Source organism: Chrysochloris asiatica, unplaced genomic scaffold (genome assembly GCF_000296735.1).
Source record: "Chrysochloris asiatica unplaced genomic scaffold, ChrAsi1.0 scaffold00010, whole genome shotgun sequence".
Lineage (NCBI taxonomy): Eukaryota > Metazoa > Chordata > Mammalia > Afrosoricida > Chrysochloridae > Chrysochloris > Chrysochloris asiatica.
Window position 1 is genome coordinate 11,041,539 of NW_006408528.1, and position 11,998 is coordinate 11,053,536.

At 41.3% G+C, this 11,998-nt stretch overlaps 1 protein-coding gene across 1 annotated transcript in view; it reads left to right on the top strand.

The window, feature by feature from the left end:
- SLC25A13 (solute carrier family 25 (aspartate/glutamate carrier), member 13) overlaps positions 1 to 11,998 on the top strand; it is a 273,994-nt gene that overhangs the window by 220,774 nt on the left and 41,222 nt on the right. The window contains exon 14 of the mRNA XM_006834264.1: positions 9,750 to 9,890. Coding sequence (XP_006834327.1) covers positions 9,750 to 9,890 — 141 coding nt within the window. The remainder of the gene's footprint in view (positions 1 to 9,749; positions 9,891 to 11,998) is intronic.

An 11,998-nucleotide genomic window follows, 5' to 3' on the forward strand; every position in this document is an offset into this window, starting at 1 on the left:
GTTTTGTAGCAAGGAAGGAAGGGAGTGATTAACTCTCCAGTCTAGGAGCGGAGGTCTCTAGGACCATCAATGGAGAAGAGCCAAGAGCGGGACCCTACCCAGCGAAGCAGCGAGGCTTGAGATAGAGGCAGAGAAGATGACGTGGAGTGATGAAGCGGCTGGGGACTTTGGATCCAGAGAGGGAAAGGGATTGTGTGCTGAAGAATTGGGGGGCGGGGGGAAGTGTAGGGGCGGGTTTCTAGGGTATACCCTTTGGTCGGTTAATGATGCATGGAGGGCATTAGAACCATGGCAATGAAACGATATATGGTGGAATGAATGTAAAACTAAAGTTCTCTCATGTAAATTATCATATAATTCACAATAAAACATGAAAAGAAAAGAAAAACCTGCAGACTCTAGGCCCCATAGAGTTCAGAAGGGCAGGACTGGCTAGTGCCTGGGAGAACAACACAAAGGAAGGAGGTCAAGAAACACCCTGATGGAAAGGAGCAATTGGAGTTCACTGTGGCCCTGTAGCATCAGCACTGTACTGCAAACTACAAGGTCAGCAGTTCAAACCCACCAGCTGCTCCTCAGAAACCTATACAGCGATTGGGAATCTCCTTCCACTGGAAAAGACCCTGTAGAAAGCGAAACAAAGTTTGAACAGCCAGGCTTTGTAGGTAAACTTTGAACAACTGCTTTGAGAGACTTCCTGTACCAGCCATTAAATTTTATGCAACAAAATTGTGGTCTGTGTTGTTTATATTGCTAGTACTTTCAGACCCTTCAGCATCGAGTTTCTCTTGGTTAACTACATGCTCTGTAAATGAAGAGGGGAGAGAAAAAAAACAAAACAAAACCTCTAGGAAGTCTTTAGAAGCTTTTCTTTACTAACTATGGGACTGATGCTGAAATGGATCTAAACCAGTCTTCCAGTAGGCTCCCTTGGGTGGGGGAGGGGAATAGGAAATCATGGCAATTCCTTAGGCTGCCACCAAATCTGTGAGTTGGGCAGGGAGTGACTGTTAGCTACAGATAGAATGGTCCGCACTTCTAGTGCCTGTGTCACTCAAAAGCCCTTCTGACATATCTGCTCAAGGTATGCAGTGACTGTGCGTTTGTGAATCTGTGCTACACTTTATAAGTGACTGATGCTTGTAAATACACATTAATGTCTACTGACAGCTTTCCACATGATTTTTTGTTTAGAAGATCTCTGTCCTCAAATGTTAGCAGAAACTTGCTGGGATTTTGTAAGGAGAATTCCTTAGAACTGTAAATTAATTTATGGAAGAATGGGCATCTTTAAAACATTGACTTTTATTAAAGTAAAATTTATTTTAAAAAATATTTGTCTTTTATATTAATTTGCAGGTAAATTGACATCCTTACTTCATTGAATCTTCCTAAGACTATCATCTTGCTAGTATTTAAATCTTTTATGCCCTTTAAAAAATACCTGCATGGATCTGTAGGATAAGCGCTGGACCCCAAGGTCGGTTTGAATCACAAGGTCGGCGGCTCAAACTCACCAGCTGTTCATTGGAAACCCTACACAGATCACTATGAGTTGAAACCAACTCCACGGCACTTAACAACAGTGACGAGAAAAATACCTATATATTTCTTCATTCTGTTTTTTTTTTTTTTTACCTTTCATGTTAGGTTGTTCCACTTCTACAAGAAAATTTAATGTGTCAGATTTTTTTGGTCTAGCAGTTCCATATTTCTGTTGGTTTCTCATTTTTATTGTATGCACTGTGGCTGCATACAATAAGCTTGGGACTGTGAGCCACACAATCCATGGTTCGAGCCTGCCGAGACTTTCTGCTCCCTTGGAAACCCTATACAGGATCGCTATGAATTGGAACCAGTAACACGGCACTTACTGTCCTCGGATAAGAGCAGAAGTTTTTTTGTCACACTAATACTAGTGTAGGCCCAAAGAATTTCCATGTTCAGTATTGATATTAGCCTAGATAAGAATCCACACGGCACTGAACTTAGTCATTCCTCACCAACAGCGCTGTGCTCGGAGCGGGCACTTAATAGAACCTTGCAGCCCCATAGCTCTGGGTTCTCTGGGGTCAAATGATGTTTTTGTTATGTGTCATCAGGTCAGTTCTGACTCATAGTGACCCTATGTAGGGTTTCAAAGGAGAAGCTGGTGAATTTGAACCATCAACCTTACAGTCAGCAATACAGTGCTTGTCCTACGGTGCCACACCAGGTGCAGATAGATAACCCTGAAGAGTTTCTAGGAGGCTTATTTTAACGGTGCCAGCTGTGACTCCCAATCTGTTCGTTTTGAGTTAAACGGTAGAATGTTTTAGCAGTTTTAGCAGTTTTAGCAGTTGCGTATGCAATAATCTTTGTTGTTGTTGTGTTGTTAAATGCCAGCGAATCGGTTCCGACTCATAGTGACCCTGCACAGGGTTTCCGAGACTATAAATCTTTGCAGGAGCAGAAAGCCTCATCTTTCTCCCGCAGAGTGGCTGCTAGTTTTGAACTGCTGACCTTAAGGTTCACAGCCCGATTCGTAACCACTATGCTACCAGAGCTCTTTTGTTATTATATGCCATCAATTCGGTTCCAACTCATAGCGGCCCTAGATAGGGTTTCCAAGGAGCAGCTGGTGAGTTTTAACTAATGGCCTTATGGTTAGCAGTCCAGTGTGTATCCTACAGCATCACACTAAGACTCCACTATCATTAAATTACTTCATCTTATTGTCTGTGTTGCAAGTCAGACTAACTTCACCAAAACTTCCTGGGGAGCCAGAATATTACAAGGGACCTTTTGTCTTTGCTGTTTTTGATTGATGCTTTGAATCTTCAGTCTGTCTCCTTGTGCCAAATTCTGATCTATTTGATTCTATTTTTCTTGATCTTGGTGCATAGTCAGGACAATTACCAATTGTCAGTTTCTGAGACAACATTCTTTCCCAGCTCTGTGTGTATCATTAGAGCAAATCCACAGGCTTCACTGGCTACTGTCCGCTTCCCCTCCCCACTCAGAACCCAGGCTGTTTTCTTGAGCATCACATAATTATCCCAGTGATGCTTCCTTTCTGTGTCTAGATCTCTTTTCCTCTAATTATCCTAAATTAAGGAGCCTTGGTGACACACCTGTGAAGTATAAGGCTGCTAACCAAATGGTTCACAGTTCAAACCCAGAGAGCAGCTCCGTGGGAGAAAGATGAGGCAATCTGCTTGGTTCATGGTGACAGTCTAGAAAACCCTTGGGGACAGTTTTACTGTCATATCGGGTCACTATGAATTAAAATAAACTCAAGGGCACCTAAGGGACATGGTGACTCTGTAGGGTGAGCACTGCTCTATGAGCCACAAGGTCGGCGGTTCAATCCCACCAGCTGTTCCGCAAGAGAAATTTAAGGCTTCTGCTTCCACAAAGTTATACAGCCTTGGAAACCGTCTATAGGGTCACTATGAGTCAGAATTATCATTCTCTCGTTTCCTTCATTTGAAAGTACAGACAACCGAAACCAAAACAGTTGCCACCTGGAAGCTCCCTTTTTTGACTTCTGTGCCTGACCACCCTGCATTCTGCTATGTAGCAGAGAACTCTTACCACTTCCTCAGTCTCTCAGCACTGTTGGTTTTTCCTTCTTATCCCCTCCCCAAATAAGCTCCTGCTTCACTATACCCTCACCTGTGTGTGGCGCTGTAGGCTAAGGCATCGAACTACAAAGTCATTTGAACTGCAAGGTCAGTGGTCCAAGCTCAACAGCTGCTCCTTGGAAACCCTATGGGTCAGAATCGACTCAACAGCACATAACAACACCTGTGTAAAATTCTGTAACTCCCAACTCACTATCCCATTGCCTTCTATATGTGTCACCTGTTGAGCCTCCCTCCTGGCTCCCAAGCCCTGTGGATTTCTACTGCATCCATTAGCCACTCCACCCCACACCTCATTACCCATGTAATTGTTCAATCCTGGTCCTTATTATCGCTCACCTAGACTGCTAAAACCCTAATTGTTATCCCTGCCTCAGGCTATTTCTCCCTAATAGAGTCCTCCCCTCATTCTTCTAGTAATCATTTTGAAGAGTGGCTACTACTCTGGAAACTTTCCTGCCTTCCTCTCAACACACATACAACATACACACACACATACTCTGTCTCCAGAATGCAACCTTGTTCTTCAGGGTGGTATCCCAAGGCTTACATAATTTGATCCCAACAGTCTTATTTTCAGCCCTTCTGTCTCTTACCACTTTCTTGCCATCTAAAATGAATTGCTTTGGTTGATTCCTTTGTGCCACTATGTTGTTGTTATGTGCCGTGGAGTCGGTTCCGACTCATAGCAGCCCTGCACAGGGTTTCCAAGGCTGTAAATCTGTATGGGAGCAGAAAGCCTCATCTTTCTCCCGCGGAACATCTGATAGTTTCCAACTGCTGACCTTGCTGTTCACAGCCCGATTTGTAACCACTAAGTAGTGTTAAGACTCTGACTTTCTGCAGAATTATTTTCTAATCCCAGCTCCTCTGTCCTAGCTACGTGACCTCAGACAAACAGCATGACCCCTTCATCCCTTTCAGCCTCAGTGTGCTCACTTACAAAAACAGTGTACATTATTTCCCGTCTCAGGATGTTCTGAGGATCAAATGAGAATATTTTGCAAAGTTCTTGCATTGTGTTTGGTATATAATTGTTGTTAAGTGCAGTCAAGTTGTTTCCGACCCATGGCGACCTTGTCTAGGGTTTCCAAGGAGTAGCTGGTGAGCTTGAACCACCGACCTTGTGGTTCAGACGGCTTTGCAGTCCAGCACATTAACCCACAGCGCTACGCCAGGACATAATAGGACTCAATATAGTAGTCCTAGTGTGGCGCTGAGGGTTAATGTGCTGAACTGCAAAGTCAGTTTGAAACGCAAATTCAGTGGTTCTAGATCACCAGTCACTCCTCGGAAACCCAATACAAGGTTGCTGTGGGTCGGAACCAATTCAACAGCACTAAACAGCAGTGACAACAACATATGCTAGCTAATGATACTGATATTACCATACACATCCTTACTAAAATGTCACTTGGCAAGCCCTAATATTGGCAGATGTGGTACTGGGTCTATTACCCATATAAATGTGGTACTTCCTTGTTACGGTGACTTTGTGCCATTTTCTGCCTCAATTACCTGAGACCTAATTGCAGGTCCTAATGTAGCACTGTGGGATAAAGCACTGGACTGCAAGGTCAGTTTGAACCACAAGGTCAGCGGTTCAAACTCACCAGCCACTCCTTGTAAACCCATATAGGGTCGCTATGAGTCAAAATTGACTAACTAGCACTTAATAATTGCATGTCAGTGACCAGCTAAGGTATTATGTCTGTGTACCGTACCACATCTCCAAAACCTCTTCCATTCCAGTCAGGAAGATCTTACCCTCCTTTGAACTTCCATGCGATTTGTCTGGACCAAAGCTCTTATCATAGATCATAATTATCTTTACTTATGTGCTATTTTCTGTATTGTGAGGCCTACAGTTATTGAAGTTGGTGGAGAATCCTTTCTTCGGCTCACCAGCTATATAGTCCTAGTTATGTTGCTTTAATCTTTCTGTGCCTCAATTTCCTTACATAAAACCTGAACACAACTACCTCATGGGTGAACTTAATAATATATCTAATTTAGGCAAAGCAAAACCATGAGAGCCCAGAATAGATGCTTCATGAATACTCATGACTTCTAGCCCCTATTTCAGGAGCCCTGGTGACACAGTGGTTAAGCACTCAGCTGAGAACTAGAAGGTTAGTAGTTTCAATCCACTAGCCACTCCATGGGAGAAAGATGTGGCCGTCTGCTTGTGTAAAAACTTAAAGCATTGGAAACCCCACAGGGTAGTTTTCTGTCCTAGGGTCACTATGCGTCGGAATCAACTTAACAGCAATGGGTTTGGGTATCTCCTACTTCAAGGTCCTAGAGAATTCATCCAGTGTGCCAAGACTTCCTAGGATAAACTGTGAACATGATTGCTTATAAATATTTGCAAAATAAATAAATAAGCAAATGCTAAAATTATTAAGTACCATCATGTAAGTTCTGACTCATAGCAACTCTGTGTAGTGTTTCCAAGGAGTGGCTGATGGTTTTGAACCACTGACCTACTGGTTGTCAGTCCAGTGCTTATGCTAATACATCCGTAATAACTGTGTGTTTCTTTAGAGGGATCCAGGTATTAGGTAGAAACTAAGATCTCAATAACAAAAAATACTAGAAAAATCCTGTGAAGACACCAGTGTTGCCATGACAAATACAAGATGCCATACTGAACCAATTCTAGTATGGAGAATCTTTCCCTGCCACAGACTCCAGAGAATCAGAGAGAAATGATTTGCAACAAAATTACACACACAGGCAAAACCCAGTATCTTCACACAGCCAGAGTGCTCTTCAAGTGATGAGGGACACAAAGACATTGCACACAATAGGTGTGCCTGTCCGTTGTCTGCCAGATCGGCTAACTTTGATCTCTGCGAAGTAGGAACATGGATGAGGTACTGTGAATGGATAATAGACTGAGAGTCAGAGTAGCAGCCGGCAGTATGCTGTTCAGTGATCAAGTCATGGTGATGCCCAGACACCATGTGTCTGATAAGCATCTTCCCTTGGTGCCTTGGAGTCTCTCATTTCCTTACAGCTTGACTCCAAAGGACCAGATTCATCCTCTGCATCTTGACAATGTGCCACTTTGAATCTGTAGGTTCTTTCTGTCCTGAGCACATCAGAGATAAACAGGTACATCATTATTTTTTCATAGTATGACTACTCTCTTTCTTCTCAGTGGTTCCATTTCCTGCAGCTCTCTGAAGAGGATTTGACTTTTGCACCATCTTTAGTGATTGAAACCCACTTTATTGTGCTAAAAGAATCTTTTGATTGGTTTATAGGGAGTTGACTATAAGTTCTCCTTTTATTGCATGAAACATTAACTTTTACAGGCATTAATAATGATCTAACATAATCAATAAAATAGTGATTCTGTACCTAAATTTTTACCATCTAATAATGATACTGCTTGGATCTGTATAAAAATATGTTGTAGGATCTCATGCAAATCATCTAATAGGTAGCTCATAGTTACTATCTGAAACAATATGGAAAAGTGTGACTGGAAATCACAACATTAAGTAACCTCTCAAAATTCCCAGAAATGACATATTGAAGTGGTTTTCAATCCTGACTATACTGTATAATTACATAAGAAAATTTTTATAAAGGACAAATGCAAAAATTCTGATTTATGTGGAATGGGATCCACACACCTTGACTTCTATAAAGTTCTTCCAGTGATTCTAACATGTAGACTAGGAGGAGAACCATCAGTTTAGAAGAGGGCAATAATCCAGCATGTTTGGATTAATTCCTGTGTCTTGAGTACAAAGCTTCCCATTCACCAGCTCTTTGATCCTCATAAGAAGAGAGGTGATTTTACAATAAAGGGACTAATCCACTATTGGTAATATTTGGATGACCATCTGCTTTTCAAGAAGAGTGGTATATGCTGATGGTCTCCCATTTTACCCTTGGTGGAGATGGTCTTACCCACTTTTGAGTTTGTTTTTTGTTGGTTTTGTTTTTTAAAATCAGTCTTCAGGCAGCTCCAACTCAGTAACTCTCAGTAGCTCGGCCACATAAAATAATTTTAAATTTAAATTTTATAACTCTCTCTAGTGTTTGCATTTCCCTGTGAAGAGGGTTCTGGTCTAGAAGCACAGAGATGACCTGTCTTCTAATCCTGACTATGCCCTGAGTGTGGTGTTCTTCTCTGTATTCTGCCAACATTAAAGAACTCCTTATGAGTCACATAGGAAGAAGTAGTCAAACCCACAAAAAGTGCTTTAGACGGGCAGGGGTTGCTCTTCCCATGGACCTGCAGGTTGCAACTGTGCGTCTTGTGGTTGTTGTAAGTGCTAGAACAGTGTGAACCAAACGCCTTCACTGGACCAGAGGAACACACTTCTGCCCTCTAGGTATGGTCGGTGCTCTGCTTTCTACTTCAGAAGGTCCTTTCTCAAACCCAGGACAGATGGTTTAGCCTATCTCTCTAGAGTTATCTAGAAGATGAACAAAACATGGTAGAACAAACATGGCAGTCCAGAGAATATATTGCTCTGTTAGCAGTTTAAATGTGTGGGGACAGGAGAAGTCCTTATATGCTTTTAAGAACAAGTGTGTCTTGATTTAGCACATCAGGTTTGGAAAAATGGAAAGTCAATTTGATTTAAAAAGTTAATAGATAGACACTTTTTAAATTTTTATATTTCCTGTTATTATTGCTATGCATATAAGTTGCACAAGTATATTTCCCTTTCTAGAAGTAACAAATTATCCACATAAAAGAAAAAATTAAATATGTTACAAAAAATTTTTTTTCCATTACATACAAAAGCACCATTTTGGTATGTCTCTTAGTAGAAGTAGGCAATAGGGAAAAGCTATACATGTATTTTTAAATATTAAGGTTTTTATTTAATAGTATTGTGTTAGACATTTTTCCCACCGTATTTAATTGCTTGCATAGTATCATGATATGAACACACTCATATATAATTAATCCTTCCTGTACCTTTGATATTTAGGTTTCTAATTTTCATTCCCAATTATGTGAACAACACTGTAAAGAAAGTCCTTGTAAGCTAATTTAAATTAGTAAAGACCATACATTGGTCCATAGATGCAAGGAGTCTAGCAATCAGTTTTGCATGATATTAACCCAGATTGTACCTGCTATCATGATGTATCTACAAAACAATACAATTAGACACTCTGTTATCTGGCTCTGGTGCCATCACTACCTAAGTATACTGAACCACTCTGCTTCATGTTAATCTGTTTCAAAATAAAAATTTTACATTTGTAGCAAGGAATAGCAAGTTGAAGTAGAGTAAGAAAGAATTTAATTGCTTTTTAAAATATAGGCATAGCCTCAACATAGCTAGCTTGGAATTCCCCTAATAGTACTCTTTAGAGATTTCCACTGATGTTCTCAAAGGTGTGGCAGCCAGCCACTGCTGGAATAAAATAACACAAGTCGTTCAAAGTTTGGAACATAAACGATTTAATGCACATCTTTACTATTATAACTGACCTTTTGTCTTATATGGGAAAAGCGGCAATGTATAAAGTTAATAGAATATGTAACTCCATGAAATAGTATTTGATGATTGCCCTGAGTCTAAGATCAGTTGTTAACAGAAAGAAACCATCACATGAGAATGTTTATCCTTCTTCTCCTTCGCTTATTTAAGGTAGACTTGTATCTCTTTGTTTTTTTAAATGCTGTCGAGTATGTTCAGACTCATAGCGACCCTATATAGGGTTTCCAAGAAGTGGCTGGTGAGCTTGAGCTGCCAACCTTGCCGTTCAAACCAACTTTGCAGCCCAGAGCATTAACCCACAGCTCCACACCATTTTATTGCTGACTTTGTGCCCTGGGTAGCAGTGACTTGTAGTACCCAGTCTGTCATTTCAGAGTGAAGACAATGAGACATACAGAAGTCTGCCTCTGATCTTCGCCCTCCTTCAGCCTCCATGCTTAAGCTCTGAGCCTCTTTAACCAATGCATCTGAGCAAGAAACTGTTGGCAAACAAGGAATGAAATGAGTGTCCTGAGGGCAGAATATACTGAGCTTCCTTGAGAACAATCATTTGGCCCTTCCTAACTTCCCTTACCATTCTGCTGTACTTTCTGCCCCTTCAAACTCTTGAATCTTAATGTTTTCTTATTCTATTTTTCAGGCAGGAGGCTCCCAGGTGATTTTCACCAATCCATTAGAAATAGTCAAGATCCGTTTGCAAGTGGCTGGAGAAATCACCACTGGTCCTCGAGTCAGTGCTCTGTCTGTCATGCGGGACCTGGGCTTCTTTGGGATCTACAAGGTAACTCTTCTTTGAATCCCTTACTTACCTGATTACATTCTTATCTCTTAAATTAGGACCTGTTCACCAGCATGAGCTTCATTTCTTACTCTCCACACCTGGAGGAGATGTTCTGGAGTCACACTGCTGGCTGTCCTTAGGGTACCCTCATGCCGATTAGGCAAAGGTGCCCTTTTCTGCCATCTACTGAAACTCTCCTTAAAAATACACAAATTCAGGTAGCTATGATGTCAGTGGGGCCCACTAGAATGGTTCAGGACATAGTTCTCTTCAACAGCATTGGTCGGAGCGTTCTTTGAATCTATTATTAATCCAAATACTTCATTCACAGCACTGGCCTTCTTCAAGATAACAGGATCTCAGGGCACTTTTTATTTTTAGGAGATGTAAAGAGCTCAGTTTAAGAAGTTCATACCAGTGTTCTGATCCCCCATATATTCCAGCCCTGACTGTGGTTCTCATGTAGATGAATATTTTGTCATAATTATGATGAATTGTAACCATCTTTCAGAATCATCAGAAAAGCAAATTTTTAGAAGATTCTTGAAATTTGCATTTCACACGCTATCAACACATTGTTCTGGACTATGTAGAATTAGCTCTATATATGCCTAGTTATAAAACTGTATCAAAGTTAAGTGGCTGAAGTCCCTTACTTGATCATATTCTCATCTCTTGTATCAACTATAGAAGTTGTGTGGCAGAGACGTCTGACCTCCTCTTAACTTCATAGAGGAGAAGGAGAATAAAGATCAATAGCCCAAGTCTGTTTCCTATGAATCAGAGATCAGATGTCTCTCTACCCTCCAGACTTTTTATTAATTTTGACATAAACCATACCTCAGAGTCCTGGTATAGTACTGTGAGTTAATGCGCTGGACTGCAAGGTTGGTTTGAACTGCAAAGTCTGTGGTTTACATTCATCAGCCGCGCCTCAGAAACCCTTTAGAGGGTCACCATGGGTCGGAACTGACTCTACGACACTTAAAAATAACAACATCCCTCTCATGGCACTCTTTGTTCTTCTGCTGGATTCAGTCATTGATTGCAGTGGCCACTCAGAACCCATAATAAACCCCATAACTCTGAGCAGACAACATTCAGAGTTATGGGGTTTATCAGAGAAGTTAACAAGTTATTCTTCAAGATATGGAAGGACTCAAAATACATTTCTTTGATCAGGACAGCCTGTTCTCAACCATGCCCACAGGCAGACCTTTCCCTGACCTTTTGCCCCTTGTCTCAGCTCAGGTTCCACCTTATTCAGGCAAGTGTTACAAAATTCTTCAGCGCCACCAATAAATTCACAGGGACGTCTCATGCTGCCTGTCAGTCCAAAGGCACTCAACTTGCTCCATGGATTAAGAGTAGCTCTGTCAGTAAGTGCTCAGAGGCACTCCATGCTGTCAGCAAGGCTCCTACCAAATGACACTCCACTCTCTCACTCCATGAGGCAGCACACCTCCTCTAACTGCTTTACACTGTGGACTGGAAGCCTATTAACAACTGCCTCGCTCTGGTCTCCTGGTTCTGCTACAGCTGTTTCTCTGCTCCTATTTCTCACTGTCTCGTGCCTTCTCCATTGTGACAGCTCTTGCTCTCTCTCTATCTCTTAGGTCTAGGAGATTCTAAATGGAGGGACCTTGAGTCTGTGTGATGCACTTTTGTTCCTGTCTCTTCTTCTTAGTGATAGTGCTCCATCCAGGTCACTTAATTACGCTCATGTGGAACCTGCGCCAAAAGGCAGTCATTCAAACAAAACAAGTGGATGCTGAATGATTTAAAGTCAGCAAAGGTGTGCATCAGGTTGTATCCTTTCACCATACTTACTCAACTTGTATATTGTGATGCAATAAAAAAACAAAAAAAAAGGATTATATAAAGAAGAATGTGGCACCAGGACTGCAGAAAAACTCATTAACAACTTGGTGATATGCAGATTATATAACCTTGTTTGCTAAGAGATGATTTATGAAGATTATAGAATACAGACTTCAGTATGGATTACACCTCAACATGAAGATAACAAAAATCCTCACAACTGGGCCAGTAAGTAACACCATGATAAATGGGAAAACATTGAAGTTTTCAAGGGTTTCATTTTAGTT